The sequence below is a fragment of the Falco peregrinus genome, chromosome 4 (assembly GCF_023634155.1).
Source record: "Falco peregrinus isolate bFalPer1 chromosome 4, bFalPer1.pri, whole genome shotgun sequence".
Lineage (NCBI taxonomy): Eukaryota > Metazoa > Chordata > Aves > Falconiformes > Falconidae > Falco > Falco peregrinus.
The window spans coordinates 5,490,135-5,513,083 of record NC_073724.1 but is presented as its reverse complement, the minus strand read 5'-3'; the positions used below and the strand labels follow the sequence as shown (position 1 = coordinate 5,513,083).

The following is a 22,949-nucleotide window of genomic DNA, read 5'->3' as shown; positions in this document are numbered from 1 at the left end:
TCATGTGAGTCTGCTATTAGAGACAGTTAACTGGGAACTAGGACTTAATCATAACAGTCGTGCTGCCAGGTCCTTTGACAGAGAGACAAGTTTGTTTCTGCTTTTACTTTTACCAGCATATTCAAGTCAATTAGTTACCCTAGCACACGAGCCGTCAGAGCAACTCCTGCGGAATAAGGAAAGGCAACAAAGGTACATACATCTCAGTAGTTTTGAACAAAGAAAGGGTAATCAGAAAGACTCACCAGCCTGATTAGTTGTGATGCTGACAGCAGCAAATTGTCTGGAAAGTGTACTCAGGTCAGATACCCCGTTGACTGCATCAATCTCAAAAGTGTAATTGGTATGTGCCAAAAGGTCCACTACCGTCACCGTGGTGTTGGTGAGTCCAGTCTGACGGGGTAAGAATCGCACGTTGTCACTACACGGCTCACACATCTTGATGTTTCCTCCACATTTTTTGCAAATGATGTTGAAAGTGACATCTTTCCGACCTCCAGTGTCAAGAGGCCAGCTCCAGTCCAGGATAACAGACGTCTCGTTGATGTTAGAGATAACGTTCCTTGGAGCAGACGGCGGTCCTATGAAAGGAAACGGGACATCAGAGGGGTGAGATTTTCTGTAGTGCTCTGAGACGGGAGTAACAAGGGTGCGAGGATACCAAAGTCAAAACTGTAAATAACCAAACTCTTCTAGTTATTTCCTGTAGCGACTCCTGAAATATTTCACCGGACTACGTCTGTAGTCTACCTGAGGCTATCAAGGACCATGTTTTCTTATAGACAGACAGTACCCTCAGGGTGCAGTTCCGGACTGAGGGCTGAACATATTGGTAGCAATCTCAAAATCATATCTCCCCTTCTCAAGTCTGACAGAGAACAAGAAGGAGAAAATTAAAATAGAAAGACAGCAAACCCAGCCCACCAATTTTTGGTAGCCTGTCCAACATGTAAGAAGACATGGGAGGCAGTGGATGGCTGACTGCAATGGGACATGAGAGGAAGCAAGCAAGCTGCTGAGATACAGACGGAGGAGCAAGAATGACAGCCCCGAGCACAATGATGCTACTCACTGGTGCAAGCCATGGATGGAGGGTCTTTCTCAGAGCGAAAGTAATTCTTTTCACACCTGCAGTTCAGAGACGCATCTTCGTAGGTAGAGCTGTGAGGTGGGCATTTAGCACACTTCACGTTGCCGGCAGAGGCTTTGTAGAACCCAGGTCGACAAGCTGCAAAATAACACGTATAATTTTAAAGTCCATGGACATCTCCTCGATTTGAACATGCTACTTTGTTACTGCCCTGGGACCTATCCTTATGTAGATCACATTTTGCTGATGCTTATAGCCTAAAAATACAGATTTTCCTCATAATGAGAAAGCTGATGGAAATAAAAGCTCTTGGTAGAATAGAGCTCTTCATGGATCAGCTTGAATTTGCATTTAATTTTGCCTGGAAAACAAAACACTGTATTGCACCACTGAAGAAACATTTTCTATGTTGCATTTTGAGAACTTCACTTATTTCTCTTCTGGTTGATGTCCAAAAACATTGGCCCTATCTTCCATAAGCAGCTAACTTTATCCCCTCTTTGCCAGCAGATTTGCTTACAAGGGCTCACTAATTGCAAACTATGTCTCCTCAGTTCAGCAGGAGTAAGCAAGCTGAAACCAAGCAAACAACCTGACCAGTGAAAGATCTAGTCCATTTCTGAAGGACCATGCATCAGGTTCAATGAGCTGCTTCTGATACTATCAGGAACTGATATGGTCTATACAAGGAGGACGTTTTTTACATCAACCCAGTCCCTTAGGGATGGTGATTGAACCCATAAATGCTGCTTCTGAAAAATTCTGGGGAGGTATGTTTCATTAACACTGGCATATTCCCTCTGTTTTGACTCCTGTGGCATTTTAGACTGATTGAGGGCTATGTTTGCATCAGAAGAAAACAGATTTTGAAGTAGGTTACAGAAAAGAAGAATTTAGCAAATCACTTTTTATGAAAAACCCATGCAGTGAAGTAACACTGAACACTGTTTGCTTCTTCCCACGAAGATGGTATCACCACCTGAAAACAAAATTAGAAAAAGACACACCAAAACCAGATAAGAAGGAACAGACTCTACTGTTGCTTCTCCCCAAGACACGCATCCTTCTCCAAATGGAATTTACCAAGTAAAACCATCCTGGCTGACACTGGTCACCCACAGGTCTGTACTCACACCTACACCCACCACACACAAACAGATAATGGAACAAAAGGGAGCATGTCTTCAAAAGCATTCACCTTTTGCTACATTTCAGTTCCACGGCAAACGCTGCCTAATATGCACAAGCACGCTAGGAAAACCCCAATGCATTCCCATTACAAATATAATGAAAAAAGAAAAAAAAAAGAAAAAAAGAGTAATACAAAGAAAAACACAACTTATTTATATGTCTGCAGCCCAGACAGTTAAGCTTAGATAAAATTGCCCAGAACCTGTCACTGATTTGAACACTAATTTGAAACCGATAGAATGGGTCCACCAGACATAGTGTAAGCCTCAACTGGGACACACTTTATGGTTCTGCTTATGGAGATGCACAAATGTAGTATAAAACCCAAGACTGTGTGGTCTTTCATGTTCATTCATGCACTGGCCAAAGAGAACAGTGTTTGGATGGGCAGCCTGAGGTGGAAAAAAACATCAGAATATAAATCCAACATAAATCCCAGGACCTTTGTAAGCAATGGAGGAGAGAGAGATGCTGCAGTATTAAACTGGATGTCCAGCTTCCACCTTACCGTCCATAACCAAACCCTAACTGAATACTGGGCAACTTTCTTGATTGATGGATGTCAGGCACATTTGTTGATTAGCGCCTGGTGCCAAACACCTGAGTGAAATGCAGCGGCAAGCGGAGAGAGAGCAAACACCTGTACAGTCATATGTCCTGCTCCGAAACACTGGCTAAAGGAAACCCTCCTCACCCTGCACTGAACACAGCGTGGGAGGCATGGAACATTGCACAGGGAAGTGCTGACCTCTGCCACCCCTCAGCCCCTGGCAGCCCCGGTGAAGCGACTGGCTGCCGCTGCTGCCTCCCACTTCCCCGCTAGCAAAGCAGCCAAGAAAGGCACCTCCTGCCCCAAGCTCTCTCCTGTGAGGCCCGAGGGAACACGCCTGAGCTTGCGCCTCCCAGGCGTGCGCCCGACAGGCAATCTGGGAAAGGAGAACTGCTAAAACATGACCGTGCGGCGAAGGTCGCGGAGCCTGGCACCGACCCGCCTGCCCTGGCACAGCCTGTCCTCCTCCAGCCGGCACCTCTGCACCCATCCCCTCGAGGGCTGCAGGATGTTTGGGGATTTCTGTTTGACAGAGGATAGAAAGGAAACCTAAGCCCCTCTAAACCACCTCCACTAGGAGAAAATGCAGCAGGAAACAGAGTTGGCTTTTTGTGGTCTTGTTGTTGTTATTGTTGCAGCCCTTTAAGACCCAAACCTCATTCCCTGCCAAGTACTGCCTGTGATACCTGTGCTGCATCTCTAGAGCCAGCCTCTTCGCTCTCCCTCTGGCTGATACAGGAGCCTCAAACGATTTTATTGTCTCTGGGCACAGCACGGTCATTCCTGGCCCTCAGACAATGAGCCAGCCAGAAAAAAAGGGATGCCAACCCCGCTCTTACCAGCACTAGTAACTAAGAAAACATATTAAGGAATAAATATTCACAATACATCTTTCCAGCTAATTACACAGTACTTTCACCAAAACTTCCCATGGAAACTTACTGCTAGGTATTAAGCTCAAATGGTTTGGCTTAACCATATCTACTCAGCTTGCAGGGACTTTTTTATATTTATGGGCAAGCATACATTAGAGAAAGATGTATTCACGAATACGTACAGTATCATTTTAAAATAATTTATATAGTAGTTTAATGTAAAGATTGGAAAAAGACTCATAACCTAAAACTGAACCTTTGTCATGTGGTTGGTCTTCCTACAAGACACAATTTCCACTGCTTATTAAGCATAATTTATTCGTTGCATCGTAACACATGAACGTAGGATGGAACTCCAGGAAGACTGTTTATCTGGGACACTTTCAAAGCAGCCACCACTGACATTTTAATATGGCAATGAATTTAAAATAAGTAAACAACTTTGTGTAAGAAGTAGACAGATTTTTTGGGGTGAGGAAGAGAATGGAAGGAATCAAAGTGCTTCATTAATAAATGTCCCATCCCTCAGGTGAAAACTTGTAGATGTAATTTGAGAAAACATAGTATTGGGGTGGGGCCAGATAAAAAAGGAGTGAGAAAGAGGAGCATGCATGAAGCATCCTGGTAAGATGAGATCAGCCCTTTTCTTTTCCCCAGGGATGGGGATTTCATCATTTCACGCTTCTGTTAGTGTGGGACAGAGCGAGCAGTCAGGGCAGGGCGATGAGCCGGGCAGATCCCTGCTGCCCTGCCCTGCTCTAGCGAGGGCATTCCAATCTCCCGTCTTCCCCTCTGGCTGTCTTGGGCCTTCTGCCTTTGTCTGTTAGACCAGTTTAAGATTATTCACAAGTATAGCCCAAAAGAGGGGAAGAAAAAAAAAAAAAAAAGCAATTATACTTGAAATTGAAGGTTAGAAAGGGGGGTGCCAATAGAAAATGTTGTCAATGTACTTACTATTCTTATTCTTTTCCTAGTCATTTTTTAATTCTGACATACAAGAGGAAAAAATGAAACCTTTACTTCAAAAGGTATTCATTTTTTTTATGTCAGAAAAATTGGATTACATGAACTGACAGAAGAAGGTATGGTTTTTTGAGGTGAATACCATGGCTTTGGTTTCAGTCAGCTTGAAAATAAAAGGACTAGCATAGGAGTCTTCACAGAATCTGTAATTTCAGCATGGGAACCAGCTGTGAACAGCAGTTGCTTTTCTCAACATTTTCTTCTAGAAGTGAAGAAATTTTCCTCTCCCTCACAAGAGGGAAGGGTGTGAGGGGAAACAGATGCAATAGGCTGGGAAGAAAAACTTCTTGGCTCACTGAAAGTAAGTAAAGGAAACCCTGTGACTTTCTACATCCATGATACAAGGTGTACGGAAAGGCTGTCTGGTTTTGCTTTTGAAGAAGGTCTCCTCAATTCAGATGCCCACTACCTGTTGGCCTCGATGACTCATGTGATAACTCCAAACTGCAATATGATTTTAAGAGTGTATGCAGTCTCATTTCAATCTCTTTGGGGTGCGAGCCACCCTTACTTTATTGAAGTCACCTACTGGTAAGAATTTCAGGACTGCAGTTGTCCTTGTTACTGTATGAAAATGAATTTCCTTAAGGTATAACTGATGAATCTGCCTCAGAGACAAAGAGTGGGGAAAGTTATTTCAGTGAAAGAAAAACAAATGCATGAGGCAGTCTATAGTAGTTACTGCTTAAAGAAATGTAACTGTCTTTTCAACAGCAATGTGAATTTTGCCTGTTTGACTAAGCTCTTTGAGACGAAAACATGGTCCTAATTCAGGGTTAAATGGTTCATTTTAATCTGAATTAATTTTAAATTAAAATGTAAAGCTGTTAGTAAATAGGATCATCTTGGTATTCAGACCCTGCAGCCCCCTATACAGAGAGCAATATCACCAACTCCCAGCCGTAAATACCAACGAACAACCTAAGCCCGCTGCCTGAGCAGATGACTTCCCAGCCCCGGTACTCCAGCCCTGACAGGGCCCATTTCCCTGCACAAGGTCAAAGCAACACTTTATTTGCAAAACAAGCCACACTCCCTGGTCCTACAGGAACTCTGCTTTTTGTGCTCTGAAAAGAGGTACGATGCTCTGAGGCACGGCTCAAGCATCGCAAGGCACTGGAAGCAGATATACACAGCGTCCACCAAGTAATCAAGTGTTTCCTTCCTTCGTTCCTCTGCTTTTCAATAACACAGCCCCGTGGGCAAGATGCCACTGTGCCATTAAATTAAGCATTTAGAGCAGAAGGGAATTCAGTCATAAATCTGTACAGCCCATAGGTACCTTAACATTTCCTTATACCACGCGCTAGCGAGGCAGATGACAGAAATCCTGGGACAAGCCTTCTGTCCCCTGCGGAGAGGACAGGGAAGCCTCACCCACGTGTGGTCTGCGTTAGAGGGGCTTTGCAAACTGCTCCCAGTGTCGGAGCAGCAGTGGAGGACCTTACGCTGGATCTGGAGCCAGAGGATGACCTTTGGATGCGCAGTTGTGCTGGGAAGTGAACTCTACGGCCTGGCTTGCCCTGATGCCCACGTACAGCCTTGCATCATTGCAATGTTCTTGAGTTGCTTCTAAAAGCATTTACCCAACTCTTTTTTCTCACTCCGCATATTACGGTCATGCTCTGGAGATGTCAACAGCACTATGTTTATCACCAGTAACAGAATTGCATGTCCACCCACCCATATGTAGATGGAAAATGAGATGTAACACGGCTGTCAGCCTGTGAAAACGGCTGGAATAACAAGCCGCCTAGATTAACCTTATAAAACTTTCAAAACCGTTTTATTTTCTTTAGGCACATCATTTCTTTCCCTCTTTGTGCTTGTTTATAGCTTTGAGAAACACCCAAAAAAGTGAAAAATGTGATTAACTTTAAATGAAGATTTCAAAACTGCTCACTTCATGCTGCTGTCACAAATTATATCCAGCCACATGTTACTCTTGCGACACTAAAAATAACACAGTATAGATACGGTACAGTTCTGGCTGAGGTACATGACGTGTACGAAATGAAGACAGAATTCTGCCCTGAGTCATCCCGCCCTCATGTATCACATGTTATTCACCCCACTGAAAACGCCTCATTTTTTCCTTCCTTGCTGAGGATGGCACCCCGCTCAGCAGGCAGCGGTACTTTATAACGCAGGTTTCCTGCAAAATCCCTCAGAGCAGGGAAACAGTCTCCAGCAGCTCTCATTGTCCATTAGGATATGAAAAGCCGCATAATCCACAGCACTGAATATGTGCACATCCGTTCTCTCTCCTGGGCCTTTAAGTACCATTTCTCATACCCACCTAGCCCAAACAGGCTTTGGAAAACTAGTCTGCTTTCCATTCTTGTTTCCATTGAATGTAAGGTATGCTTTTTATCACCAGACCCCAATAAAGCAAAAGACACCACTCAAGGGGGTAGGTCTCAAAGCTGAGTACTGCTCCTTGCAGCAGAAATAGAGGCACAGGGCTGAATGTCGCTTGCCACACTTCGACAACCCCCTGTACCTGCTAGGGAGGAGGAGGAGGAGGCGGCAGTGGCAGCCCTGATGCCTGCCCGCAGGCAGGGACCCCCACGCACGGCACTGCTGCAGGGGCAGAGCACGCTTTCTCTTGGCTGCGCTGCAGCGCTGGCACGTACGCTGCCTGTGCTCAGGGAAGGAGAGAAACAAAATTGAGAAAGGCTTTAGTAAGAGCGAAAAGCTCTGGTGGGGATGGGCGCCGTTACACCAAGGTAAGAACAGCCACAGAAAGAGATAAGGACATTGGCCTTCTCTCGTTGCGCATAGGATTCTATTCTGTTTGTTGGGGAAATAAAACCTTAAAATTATTCTTAGTATTTATATTCTTACATTATTGTTTTCCCTATAGTCTTCAGCATACTATACATAATACCTGAAATAATTATAAAGCAGGTAGCACTGGGACCAGCAGCAGAAACCCAGCCATTTTGGCTAAGCGTTACAAGCAAATCAATAAAATCTCAAACTGCCTTTTCTGTGCACGAGACATACTTTTTACCCTGATGATGCAGGCATAAAACTAAAAGTTGCATTTAAATTACTAAAGCGAGTTCCCACCCGCTGCTCCTTTTATTATTAGCCATGCAATATTGCTTGGAAAATGCAATTCTTTATTACTATAGCTTATCTTGGGGGGGATTACTATAGCTTATCTTGGAGGGGGCACAAACTACTGCAGAAGAAAACACGTGTCATGTGTACTTTTGCATCTCCAGACTGGAAAACACAGTAATCACAGCCAAAGGTGCTGAGAGATTTGAAGAACCACTGCAGCTGTCCACTGCTAGGAGAAATCAATAATTAACAAAACTGATGCAATTTCTTTCATATCACTAGGCAGTGACAGGCCAATAATCTGAGGGCTCAGGAAACGTTCTCTCTGCTCTCCATGCTTCCCAACCCTCCAGCCTTTGCACCAGCAGGATGGACTGTGCGGTGTACATGGGACACGGCTTCAGTGCAACGGGACACTGAAATGCCTCCAGAAAAATACTCTTTGGAATGAACAGTTTTCATTTTTTACACCTGAAAGCTGCTGCTAGCACAAAACACATATTCAGTAGTATTTAATCTTACTCATGAGTAAATTTCTGCTTTTTCCTCCCCCCTTCATATTTTATAGTGATCTGTGACCCTAACATATTTTAATCAGATGCTTTTTAAATTGGCTTTACTCCCAGGTCAAGTCATTCAGCAGAAACAATTCCTGTTCTTTGTTTAATAACTGTTACTGGCAGACATATTAATTATATGTGCATAAGAGATAGCTTTATCCTGCGGGAATAACACTGCACCTTTCAACCGCAGTCTGCAATAGCTCCACGTTATGCCTTGCAGGCTTCTGTAGCTCCTTTTATAAAGTGCATTACAGCCGTGGCTGCTACCAGCAAGATTGTTGAAAGTGCAATGTCAAAGACAGTAGGTCTAAACCAGCATTACAGCAAAAACGTTCTCACTTGTGGGTAACGCAGATAATTTTTTTTTCAGAATGCAGAAGGCATTTCAGCTTCTTTGCAGGCTCTTTTGGGGAAAAGAAATCTTCCTTTAATAGGAAAACATTGGGATCTACAGCCTCAATTCAGAATTAAAGCAAAATAAACAAAGTTCTACTTTAATTCCACCCATACTCGATGAATCACTTAAACCAGTATCTAAAAAGGGAATTTAATAAGCCCATGTTTATAAGCACTGTTTTTCCCTTTCCCTAAACAAGATGTTTTCCTGAAGCAACGCCTGGACACACTGAGATACATTAAGCTATCATTTTGTCAAACAAAGAAATTCCACATTCTGTTTTTTTAAAACTGAATTTAATCCACACTGAGATGACAAATAACTTCCTAATTCAAGAAGCGTTGTAAAAAAAATCTAAATAAAGAAATACCAGAAAAAAACCCACCAGCATCAACTTGAAAAGTAAGGCTGTACAAGCACACACACAAGGAAGTTTAAATGACCGTTTGGTAAGTATAAAAAGGAATGAGAGACTTTTTCCTTGAATTAAAATTACACTAAGGACTCCTCAAAGTCAAACTAGACGTAGGATCACGACAGCTTCAAACAATAAATGTTTTCTAACATCAGGCCAAGAGTGCCGTGAAGGAATAACTGCAGTACTGCTCTGGTTTAGTCTCTCCTCAACCTCCCCTCTCTCTGCCAGAGCTTGTAAAAAACGAAAACCACAAACAAGACCGACCAACCAAACAGCCCCCGACCGCCCCCAGAGAAAACCCACCAGACCTGGTAGACATGGCACCCTCTGTCCCACAAGCTCTTGGGAGCACGTTTCCTTCCCAGCCCAACGGAAAATAATCCTCCCAGGCGAGATTTAGCTAAGAAGTGAAAAACAATCTTCATAACTTGGGGATGTTTATGTAATTTCCCTGTGCCTGAACCAGGCCAGACTAACAGATTAACAATATGAAAGGTAGTAGAAATAAAGAAGAACGAACGAACTGCCACACGGGTTACATCGCCCTAGCACTTACCTTGGGTGCCTGTCTTGCATCGGATGGTAGCACTATGTGAGAGTGCAAGAGAAAGGCCAACAGGGGGTGATTGTTTGCCATCCCTCATTATTTCACCCTTATCCATGCAACCTAGATATTATTTCAAAACCCTGGAACCCCGAGTTTCAATATATCTGCTAATTTCTTTTTTAACAAAGATTAATTACGGTAATTCTCCATTGTGCTGTCCATCATGTAGAATATCCAATGATTTTTTGCTAATTATTGGTCTCAATTAATTTCTCTGATGTTCCTCTCGAGTCTAGGTAATATATCCTTTCTTCAGTTTACCTTTGGATTTGATCGCTTTTAACCAAATCAATGTAAGCTTTTTTTTTTTTTTTTTTTAATTATTTTTATTACGAGACAGGGAGACCAGCTGCTCCTGCTGTGCCCTCTCTAAGCCATTCCTTACCTTACACAGAGCTATCGTGAACTTACCTTCTCTGTGATGAACAAACACAAGCCTTTTCAATCAGCTTTTATAGAAATATCTGCTATGCCTCTGATCATACCCATCTCTAGTTCTGAAGCATCATTCATCAGGTAGAAAATGCTCTTACTCTTTTCATAACGCTTCTAATTCATTTATACATTGGACTACATTTTCAGCTCTTACCCTCTGTTTCTAACACGTTTGGGGCTCTGTTTTGGTTTTTATTTCCAGCAACCCATTGACCAGGTTTGCCTCTCCTGTGCCAATGCACATATCCCGGGCCAAAGCAGCTAATCCAGACAAACAAACAAATCTACATTTTCTCCCTGGGAGGGAGACAAGATGATTTTGCATTTATTGAGGGTGAAAGTTATTTTTCAACTTTCCACCCTTGCTAATGCAGACAGGAAAGCATTCACCCCACTTTGCGGGTGAAAAGAAATTAGTGTAGATCAGGCTCCAAACCCAATGTTCTTTCTTCCAGTGACAGCTCCTAATCTAAATGCTGCCTTGTGGGTTGTGGGATGTTACGACGAGCTCAGCCCAGCTCCCCAGTGACATAGGTCCACTACTGCAATTAGCATGAATTAGTACTTTTGTTAGCAGTCTCAGCAGAGCAGTCAAATTAATTGGAAAAGGAATTTAACAAATGCCTTTCCCCTTAGAGATATTCTTTCGGGTCAGGGTTGAGGCATATTGCTTGAGCAGAGTTGGGGAAGCTCGTGTTCCTCGCGCTCCCACTGAACCTGGTTTTGTTGGTATAAAGGGAGGATTTTCTTTTCCAGAGCTGTTAATCCAGTACCTGTCACAAACAGCCCACTGACATAAAAAAGACAATCAGTTTCCAGGCTGGTTTTGGCTTGGAGAGAGTTATTTTCTTCACAGCAGCTAGTACAGGGCTGTGGTTGGGGTTTGTGCTGGAAAGGGCGTTGATAACACAGGGATGGTTTTGCTGTTGCTGAGCGGTGCTCGCACAGAGCCAAGGGCTTCTCTGCCCCTCACCCCACCCCAGCAGCCAGCGGGCTGGGGGGCACGAGGGGCTGGGAGGGGGCACAGCCGGGACAGCTGCCCCCAGCTGGCCCAAGGGGGATCCCAGCCCACACAGCAGCATGCTCAGCATATAAAGCTGGGGAAGAAGAAGGAACGGGGGGACACCTTCAAAGCGGTGGTGTCTGCCTTCCCAAGTCCCCATTCCATGTGCCGGAGCCCTGCTGTCCTGGGGATGGCCGAGCCCCTGCCTGCCCATGGGGAGTGGGGAACAAATCCTTTGCTTTGCTCACATGCACGGGTTTTGCTTTACCTATTAAACTGTCTCTATCTCAGCCCAGGAGTTGTCTCACTGTTACTCTTCCAATTGTCTCCCCCGTCCCTCCAGGGGGGAGCGAGTGAGCGGCTGCGTGGGGCTTGGTTGCCAGCTGGGGTTAAGCCACAACAATTTTATAACCCTGAAATATTCCATCTGCTGGTAAACAAACAAACAAATAAAAATTCACTTAATGGCCAGTGGCTAGAATAGCTATAATTCATTTTTCATGAACTCTCAGTTTCTCACATCTCAAAGTTAGTTCTTTCAGTTTATCCCTAATTTGCAGATGTATCCAAAACATAGCGCACTGTTTCCTCAATTTTAAAATATTTCTGAATTCAACTACTGGAGGCTAGACATGGCTAGACACACAGAAGCCTTAAGGTTTTGGAAACAAGCACTGGAGATACTATACTGTCCTACCTCACTATTAAAAAAAAAAAAAAACAAAACAAAAACCAAACGACAAATGGCATTTTTAAGCACTCAATTAAACATGAGATGAAAAGCTCAAATTGCATGGCTGTGCCTCATTTGACAAAGGCTACTGAATCCTTTAGCATTAATTTCACTGCCAACCACTGACATATTGCTGCTTGAATTCACTGAGAGGTGCTGCTGGGAAAGGGAAGCTCTTAAGGAGAGAAACGGTGCTGCAATGGCAGGCACTTAAACGCTTATGAAAAAATTCCTATGGTTGAAGCCACTGTCATTACTTGCTGACATATGTCTGGGATGTAATTTAGTGTATCGGAACATGGTTGTAATTTGTAACAGTGTACAAGAAACAGCCGTTGCTTCGCTAGTGATGCTGTTAATGCCACTTATTGGGTACGTCTCCATAAGTGGTTTAGTTCATATGTGGAGAGCACTTTTAAAGCAAAACTCCAGTTCTCCCATCTTGCCATGGTCTAGTTCATAATGAAAAGTGTCTTCAGAGCACATAAACAGAGATGGATGATGCACTCCCTGCTACAGGGTGTCTACGGGACCTGACTAGTGATATGCTGGAGTAAAACCCACTGAAATGGTTATGGTGCTGGCACAGGGCTGTTCACGTCGACTGCTTAACGCTACTGCTCTGCTCCCTACTTGGCCACGCTGCTTGCTAATGTAGATTTAAGTCATGATTATCAGCCTTTAAATATCTCAGTGCAGTCAGCTTTGCTGTAATTGTTAGATATTTCCATAAGAACAGAGATTCATAAAGCCCTGGTAATGGAAAAAGATGATTTTATTATTGTAAAGCCATGAAACATATAGCCAGTAATAAACAGACATTAATGTCTGTATTCTAGCACGTTTTATAGGGCGTGGAATAGGCACAAAGAGTTTTCAGTGATTACTAAAGAAAGGCTTTAACCAGAGGAGCAAAACTTTATGGCTCCATCATCATCATAACAACCTCTCTTCTTCATGTGCCTTTTTCACTGACTGTATTTTCATCCTTCCAGTGGAAAGCCTGAAAATTAAACAGTTCAGGCCTCTGGGGACCTCTGTGCACTGACAATCTTCTTCACACAGCTGAAAGGAAAAGCCCAAGGCTTTTGCAAAAATATCTGACCACTCAAGTGCAGTATTTATACATTGTATGCTTTAGGGTTTTTCTGGACTTCCTTGGTATTTTGCCTTTTCAAAAGAGAACTCTTAATTACTTCACACGCATTTTATATGTGTGTGTTATAAATGTCTAGCTTTGCAGGGTAAGCAATTATCTGCTGAACAAAAACCCAATTAAATGTAAATTAAAAAACCCTCAAAGTTCAGCATTTTTATTCACTAGCCTGATACCTGTGTGAATTCAAGAGGGGTAGAATCTCAGCTGTTTAGAAAACAAAGAATCTGATGTATTGCATTTTACACCATATTTGCTACAGAATTAAATCTCTCCTTGTAGCGGGGAAGCTTTACAAACAGTAACAGCAATAAGAACTCAGTATTCTCCAACAGCATCCACTTTGCAATGCAGAAAATTCATCAGAAGTGAAAGGAAACTAAGTTTCCAGTACTGCATTCTCTATATATTTTCTCTAACAAATGCTACTGTGTGCTAGTATAAAATGCCACATGTTCAATCAACAGTTTTCAATTCCACTGAAGCTCAACACTAGCAGCAAGTTAACACCACTGCTTTTTATGGGGAAAAGAATTGAAGAACAGCATTAAAATACATTTCATGACTCTTTGCTCTTTTATACCAAAGCTTTTGCTGTATAGACAACATACCATCTCCTAACTGAAGGAAGAATACTGTAAACACAAAGGATTTAACTACACCATTGTTTTTATTTTCATCTTTCCACTTCTTGCTTTACCACTTTAAAAGCAGAACCCAAGGAGGCTGAAAGGACATACACACCCCTCAAAAGCTGAAAACATTTAGGCAAATCCACCACGAGATATGAAATTCTGCACCTATCTGTACTAACTGATGCAGAAGAAGGCTTGTGGTGGGGTTTTTTCCTACTAGGAATATTCCCATCTACTCCCACTAGAACCCTTTGGAGGTGGCTAAGAGTTTTGAGCCACACTGCAGCTGAGCTGAAATAATTTTCCTGCTTCATCTTGGAAACAGGAAAGTCAAGTTGTAGCTGGTTACTTTGCTTAGCAAAACTCTGAACAGAGATCTGTTTCTAAATGACCTATTTTACTACTTCTGACCAAACCAGGTCATAAAAACCAATGGCACGTTTGATAATGAAGCAAATGATATGGTAGGATATTGAACCAAAATTGAATCTTACTGGGTCAGGGCAGTCCATTTCTGTCTGGATTGTAACTGATCTACCATCACAGTGATGTATATAAAGCACAGGAAATTGTTACATATTAATAGAATAGTATTTTAATCAGTCCTCTGAAGAATATCCAATATATTCAAGCAGAGACATATTTTGATCTGGTTGTAACTGTAGTGAAGGGCCTATATTTTATCATTTAATAAAGCCTTTTAAATCTTCTATTATGTGGAAAAAAATTATAGCAAGTTAGAGCCACAGAGAGTAGAGGAAATCTCAAGACAATGAAAAAGGTTTTCTTCTTTCCTGGCTAAGTCACATATTCAGTATTTCTATTTATTTGTATTCTTTTAAAGAAAAAAAAAAAAGCATCTAGAAGAAAGCACCCTGCACACTGTAAACTTACAGCCAAATCGTACAAACCAGCACATAAACCCAAACAGATCAGGTTTGCTGTGTCCAAGAGCCCGGACACAAAGTATTTGGGGTTTTATTGCTAACTGAAAAAATCAAGTTGAACAAATCAGATAACGGAAAAATATTCTTCTCAGACTACTTTTGGCAAAGCTATAAGAAAAGCATACCTAAGCCCTGTATTTTTTCCTTCTACCACCCCCTATGTCATCCGGGAAGAAACTGATTCTCATGCATTTCCTTGCAAAGCCTGGGCCATCCAGAGGTTCGAGAAAAAGCAGGTGGAGCTTGCAAAGGCCCAGAGCCTCACTGACCACAGTATCGCCCACCCTCGAGCACATTTCTGAACACACTTGACCCAGAGCACTAGATAGAAAAGGACAGCTGACCCCAACAATTATTTAACATGGGGTATATAGAGTATTTCTACCACCACCAAGGATTATGCTGCTGAACATAAACAGAGTAGCTAATTTCTCCAATGAAAACAATCAAGTAACAAATGTCTGCTCTTGAAAAACAAACAAAAAGAAATAATTTCCTGATTATCAATATGACTCCCACTGGGACAATTGGTTTCCAGCATACATAACGTCGTGACTTCTTTTGTCACTAGATACTACATTTGAAAAAAATTGCCCATTGAATTTCCAGCAGTAGACATCACTGGACAAGAAACTCCCTTTCCAGACCCTGATTCTTAAATCAGAACCCCACTGAGACAGATAAAATGAAGGTAATACCACTGCCTTGCTTCGCAAAAAAGATCCTGAGGTACACATCACACTTCAAACACTTGTGGGTTTGGGTTTTTTATAAACAAGCAAGGTATAAAACCCACAGGCAAACGAGATCCAAAGAATCCCTGATGTCCTCCCAAGCTGACACAGAGAGGAGAACAGGAAAAAGGCTCCTCCCCAATTCAGTAAGCGGTTACACATCTCACATCCATTACTCACCATGTGCATCTATGAGGACCCAGGACCAATAGCTTAAAATCTACACCGGAGGTAAAGGCTTTGCAGATTGGTTAGATGATGTATAAGCTTCCCAGCCACAGCTGGAGCTCCCAGCCCCAAGCTGGGATGCTGTGTGCATCGCAAGTGGAAGCCAGCTCCCAAGGCAACCTGCTGCTTTGATGTAGCTCGTCCAGGGCCTGCACAAGGATTCCGCTTGGGACAACGCTGGACTGCTAGAAAAGGTTACTGCAACTGTGTCCTTTCTGCAAAGCCACGTTTCGGCAGATTGTGAACTCTTATTTCACCACCAAAACCACAGGCTAAGCGTGGATGTCAGCTGTGAGCATCCCATACAGGGTTTTTCTCATAGGTAATGGCCCTGTTCTTCGGATAGATGAATCCAGTTAGTTGAAGTATAATAGAAACCTTGTAAGAATAAATGCAAAAACATTCATAAACATGCTCTGTGGCCAATATAAACTTCAGTGCCTATATAAGTCAGTAAAGCTTTTATACATTTTTTTCCTTGCTCCTCTCCTTGCTGCCTGTGCTGCATGTCGGATTAGAAGTATACAAGAAGCGATTACGATAGGCAAGTATAACTGTATTTTGAAGGTACTGTCAAAATGCATTAGTGAAATGTCATATTATAGCATAACTAATCTGAAATCATCTTCCACTAACAAGAATATCACTGATACGGTGGTCTGCTGTACTGACATCGTGAAGTAAGACTAAGAGAGCTTTCCACAGTTATAAACCTAGCACCACAGATCCAACATCATGTCATAGCAGGTGATTAAGCACTCACATCCCCTGGCACCAGGAAAATTGTTCCCACCGTATAAATGAACTGTGCCATGAATCTCCTTTGGACTGCCTTCAGAACTGACAAAATGCCCTTGTCCAAATAACACATGGGCAGCAACGCAAGGGCAGCTATAAGGGCAGGTAGCCTGCTCCAGCACCAACAAATTTTTCTCTTCTGCTCTGTGCCGCCTAGGACAGGGATTGTGAGCTGCTGTGTTCAGGTCCAGCTATGAGCAGGGACATTGATTTGCACTGACCAGGAAGCCAATCACTGTCAGATAAAGTGAACTACAGCTGTATAACTCTTCCCTAACCAGGAAAACATTGCTTCTACTTCAGGACTCATTGTTAAATGTTTTGCTGTTTCCCCCTTTCTGCTTTCGGTTACAGTGACCGCTGGGTTAAACGTGTACAGCGAATGCTTGAAATAGGCTAGCAGCAACTAGCCTTGTTATTCTTGATTAATAATGTAACTTAAGAGCTGCAATACTTACAACTGATTTAATAGCTGCCAACAGTCCCAGTTTAGAAGAGAGTGATGTAGTGCTTGTGAATTTGCCTTGAGTCATATCATCCTCCCCTGCTACCCTGCAAGCAGTTGGAAATGCCACTGCCCTGACTGCTCAGCCGCATTCTCCTTTTGCTTTGCTTTATCTGTTGCAATGGTTCTCTGCCTCCTGTCTCCAGCTTCTCAGAAGTTACTCAGAGACTGATACTACCACGACCAATTCAATCCAATGTAATAGGTGGTGACTTCCGAAGTTCATAAGCAAAGATTAAACCCAATGGATCATCATGGGGAAGAAGGAATAACACTTCCCAGAGCTGGCTCTTCCAAGGAACAGAGGGACACATGGAGCACTTTCTGCATATCCTACAATTCCTGCTCTCTGAAGCTGGGGGGGAATAATTATATAAAATTCACCAAAAGAAACATTCAGCTGCCTAGCAGCCAGGGGCAGAAATTCTAGACTTCTGGCTTGTAGGATGATTTGTACCTATCAGTCTTTGCATATCCACACTACTGACAGCTCTGAAATGAAAGCTGGTTTCACAGGCACGTGATATCTTAGAGAAACTGCTGTTAGGAATTCTTTCTACCCTCTTGAAAATATCGGTTGTTAACATTACGAAATCCTAGATTTGCATTTAATACTGAAAATCCCCCCATGGCCTCTGCTCCATGCACTCTCCAAAAGCTCCAATAAGGTTTGGATATTTTTATCTCATTTTTCTCACAGAGCCTTTTCTCCATCTTTCACAACTGTGGCACAACAAAGTCAGAATAGGAGTTAGGGCTCAGTTAGTAGTAAAGGAAAGTATTCTATAAAAAGCATCCCTCTCCTAAAATTCCTGGGTTACAACGTGTTCACCTTACAAGGTTAAGGCAACACGATTCCAGACTCTGCAACAGCATAACAAGACTTCCAAAGTGGTGGGGGAAGAAAAATAAAACTCTCAGACATCAGGAATGCTTACCCGTGGTGGTTTCATTGTGTATGGCTAATGTTCAACTATTTTAAAAAGCTGTAACGGCAGCTATAAGCAAGTAAAACCAGCCCATTTCCCCCTTGCATCTGAAACGTGGGAAAGGATACAGTAGAGCTCCCTCTCCATATTTCTCCACCCTTTGACTACTTCAGGTTTTCTTAAAAAAAAAAAAACAACTTTCTTAGAGAACAGGTTTAAAAAAAGAGACCTGTGGCCCCTTCTAGGGACGCTTGTGGGTAGGTAAATTCTATCCCAGAAAAGGACTGTGCAGCCGAAACGATTCCGAAATGAAGCCTATAAGCAAACATCAAGTTGAATTTTCCACTGGACCATAATTGCGGGGAAGGAAATAATCAAGAGCATAAAGAAAACAGTGGAAAATAATCATAAAACAACAACAGGAGAGACCAAATATTTTTAATTTGCATTTTACCCATCTCATTTTTATTATTTTCAAATAAGCCTACTACCTCAACCCTCATTTGCACTAAGATACCACAGTCCAAGTAAAAAGCAGAAGCTGTGTGCAATATACAAGTAGTATCCTGCCTAATGCACAGGAAAAAGTTACTATGATATTTTCATCGCCAAATAGTCTATGAATTCCAGATACTGAAATAACTCAGTTTTATAAGAGCTATTGAAACAGTTCCAACTTAAGCAAGAGAAGAGTTGGCCTGGATTAGTAGTTAGGAATCCATGTGATTAGTCAGTCTTCACGTTCACTAAATTTAACGCCATCTCTTTGGGGATGGACTCCTAGGGATGAGACAGGAGAGGGCTGGTCACACCCTGCCAAGTTCAGCCATGAAAAACCTGGAGTGACAACCTGGTTATCTAATCGTTAGCAGCAGCAGTTTTGAGGAGCAAATGAATATGTTTGGGGGTTATGCAAAACAGGAATAATTAACAGCAAATTGGTATTGGGAGCACTTTTAATCAGCTGCAATCTGAAAATCCTGAATTCCCATTAAAATAAATTGGAATTGCATTTGCTTCTACCTAGCCTGATTTTAACTGCCGGAATGTTGAGTAGCAAGAACAGATTAGTTGGGTCTTGGCTTTATCTATAGACGTTATCTCTCCCCAATTAGATACTCGAGACCAGGAAAATGTTTATATGAAACTGCAGAGAAGTTATTGAAAAGTTATTAAACAGACCAGCCTTTTGCCCACATATGGAAAATGGGGTCCAACTCTGACTCCAAGAGATCCCAAATGACTGATCAGTTACTGAAGTAGAAATTTAGTTCAGCGGTAGAAAAAGGGAATAAAAAATACAAAAAGAAGAAGTGACGAGGGTAGTGGGGGAACCAAAGCACCCTTCCTCCGGAAAATTTAAAAGGCTGTTTCCATGGGTGACACCAGTGAAGAGGAACACGATCAGATTATAAATGATAAATAACCAGTCAGCACGGGAAAAGTAGGTAAGGTTTGTCTTGCCTCTGGGGAGAGGCTGGAAGTCCTCTCACGATCCCCGCCTGCCTGCTTCGATGGCCCTGTGGTAAAGTCCTTCCTTACGCTCTCCCACCTTGAGACAGGGCAGGAACTTCTTGGATGGGCTTTTAAAGTCCATGAGGAATAAATACTTTTGCATGATCACGTATTCACAAGGAGACAAACAGACCAAAACCACCAAGCACCTAGGACTGATCACCAGGTGTCAGAAAGAGGACACCAGTCCACAAAACCACTCATCCCCATCCATACTACTTGGTAGTCCCCAGATTTCGTAGAATTACACCAGTATAACTGGCTAAGCTATGTTTCTCTCTTTCAGCAGTCACTACAGAAATTTCTGTATATCAACATTTTTCTTAGTTATATCTTCATATATTTAATCTGAGGCTTCGCATTTTTATAGTCATATAGCAATAAAATAAGACCACTCTGCCTTTGCAGCAGCTGAAACATAGTCCTAATGGATACATAAGTACTTGAAAAAAAAATACCTATGTTAATCTCATCTCAAAATCTTCACTTTTGTTTTTGTTGTTGTTTTTTTTGGGTTTTTTGTGTTTTTGTTTTGAGGTGGGGGAAGGTGTCTTTTGGCTTGAGCTATGTTTAGAAGTAGATAACAGGGTTCAAATGTGACTGTCTAGCAACATCATAAGAAGTTATCCTGAGCATTTGTGTATGTTCTCCACCTGGTGTAAATATGAGACTGTAAAATGCACTTGCGTAAGCTTCCTTCACTGTTTACCATGGGCTACAGGCGCGGCAGGTCCTTCTCCCCCGCCTCCACGCCATGATTTATTCAGCCGCAGTAACTCCCGTGTGCAGCTAAACTCAAAGAGAACAACTGCAGCCTGGATTAAACCTTTGTAAGAGGTTTCAGCAGATCCAAAGTAATTCAACCATGTGCCTGTGCTTTGTTTAGAAACATATAATGCGATTTTACTTTGGTTTGCTGACACTAATCACATTTCATGTAACTACTGGAGAAAGATAGACCACCTAAATGTGTGTTTTAACCTATTTTAGTGCCGTGACTGTAAATCTCTCTGCACATCTTTTGCTTAACAGTCATTTATATCAACTTATCTTAAATAGCTCCTTAATCAATTGCAGTTAAAACAAAATTAGCCTGAAATTAAGCCAGGATCTATACAAGAGTAGCACTAGCTTAAATAAATCAATTTCAAACTACCACCTCACCTAAAGTTACACAGCTTGCTGATGCGTTAAACAGGAATATAAGCACTAAATCCAAGTAAGAGTTTCTTAAAACAGAATAACGTCCACATATGTGTTTGCAATTATCTAATTAAGCTGCTCTCACTAATGACGACATCAACATATCTAATGGAAAATCTGGATGTGAGCCAACAGGATTTCCTGATAAACATAGATCAAAAATCTATGCTAAAATAATATTACAAGATTACTGATTTTGGCATTTCTAAAATTTCTGTGGGAAAATCCCAACACACACTGGAAAGAGGCCAAAACCATACAAACTCTAGAGCAGTAGTTTAATTATTTATTTCCCAAATTTTAGCACAAGACTGTTGTGTCCCCTCTTGTCCTGTTTTTCCATTCTCAGTGTCTTTCCACATGAGTATCCCAGGACTTCTCTGTTTTCTCACCTTACTTTCTGTACTTAGTCAAGCACTTCTTGGGTCGTCTTCCTTGGCTCAGAGCCATGCCATCATGATAGCTGCTGTGACAGCTCTCACACATTTGCTCTGTCCTAGCTGGTCACACTAGTGTGCAAAATAAACCACACCAAGACATCACAGTTGTGTTCTCATTATGTTCTCCTTTTCCTTTCATCTGTAAATTATATTACAAGAACAATTTTCTGTGATTTTCTAAAAGCTTATTATAACATTGATACAGCAGAATATTTCCCTGATTTTCAAAAGAAAAAAAAAATAATTTTCTTTGAAGGTGGTAGCAAGGAAGGATTTCCCAGTTGCCCCACAAATGAGACTTACACCTTCACAGTTGCCTCTAAAGTGCAAGCCACCCATCCAGCATTCTTATTTTGAAGCTGTTTTATTATTTATTATTGTATTATTCTTGCTTTAGTTCCTTTAACATGAAGTTTGGTGAATGCAGCTGCTTCTAGAATAACTGCCAGTTTAGACACTGATTGATTTCTGTTAGCTTAATCTAAGATGATTCAAATGGTTCTTGTTAACTAATATTTGCCCAGAAAAATATGAATAGATATATATTTATATGTATAAATGTGTTTAAAGAGAGAGAGAGAGAGAGAGAGAGAGAGAGAGAACTGTATAAGCACTAACTCATAAATGCAGTAACACTGCTTGTGGGAATTTCTTCTCAGGAAAACAATGTATATATTCCATTATCTACTGTTTTACATTCCTAAATGTAAAATGTTAGCAACACAGTAATTTTCAGTGTTAGTATGTTGATTTCCTTTAGCTATCTGCTGTTTAATTAAGCTAAACATAGTTGTTTGAATATCTGACATACAGAGTTGCCAGACACTAATGAGAACAATCTGTGGCACTGTGCAGAAATTCAGGTTCTCTTCCACGTAAAGCTGTTTCAAGCAGCAGATTACCAAACATATTCCTATTTCAGAGCAATCCTTTGCTGGACGTTCAAGATTTCTTTTATCTGACACTCAGAGAAACAGCCTACTGAGTTCCAGCCCGTTCCATCTCTTTAGAAATATTCATTCATTTTACAATTCCAAGACCTACAACTCCTCCTTCCACAGCTCCTGAGGCTGCAGATTGCTGCTACGCAACAGCTGGGTACAAGTGATGCAAAGTCCCTTTGTTATCCCACCAATTTTCTGCTACTGAGATTAAGACCCAGCATAGAAGGAAGGTAATAACAACATTCTCTAGTTTATTTTACTGGAGAACTTCAGTATTCATAAAGATTGAGAGAAGGGGGGAAAAGGAGAGAAAAAAAAAAAAAAAGAAAGAAAAAAAAGAAGGATAAAAATGACCAGTTATAATAAGCTGCTGAAGTTTTACTTGAAGAGTAAAGATTTGACATACGCAAGCCATTGAATGAAAAATCAAATGGTCTTTGGAGCAGCATTGCCAAAATACAGCATCAGAACCTGCATGGAAAATATTTCCCGAGATAAAGGGGTAACCTGGCAGAACAAGCACATGCATTGACTAATGTGAAAATAAACACAACCACATTCAGAGACATACTGGAATGTCATCAAGGCAGTATCTGAATTCTCCAAGGACCACTAGGCAACTCCAAGAATATTACCCATCCCCATAAAACGTCCTGGGCTAATGCTATTGCAGATGTGGCGAATGCAGCTGACAAGACTAGATAAATGGATTTAAAACTTCACTCAGTCCATATGAGGCATTTCAGAGAAATCAAGGCTGCACAGAGAAGACGAGCTAACCAAAAGCAGACAATACTAAACTAAGGCCATAAATAGCTGTGCGATAGGATACTTCTGCAGAAAGCGGCCAACACGGGGTTGGTGTGTAGGATGAGAGGTTCAGCTTCACCTTTCAGATAGCAGTTCAGGACCTGGTTTGGAGCATCCCAGATAAAACTATGGTCATTGTCACCTTGTG

The 22,949-nt window shown here is 41.9% G+C and overlaps 1 protein-coding gene across 2 annotated transcripts in view; it reads right to left on the bottom strand.

Annotated features, from left to right (window-relative positions):
• The window catches only part of EPHA3 (EPH receptor A3), a 231,260-nt gene that overhangs the window by 78,568 nt on the left and 129,743 nt on the right, over positions 1 to 22,949 (bottom strand). For both annotated transcript variants that reach the window (XM_055802903.1, XM_055802904.1), the window contains exons 4-5: positions 1,073 to 1,228; positions 246 to 581 (exon numbers count right to left, since the gene is read on the bottom strand). In XM_055802903.1, the coding sequence (XP_055658878.1) occupies positions 246 to 581; positions 1,073 to 1,228 (492 nt within the window). The remainder of the gene's footprint in view (positions 1 to 245; positions 582 to 1,072; positions 1,229 to 22,949) is intronic.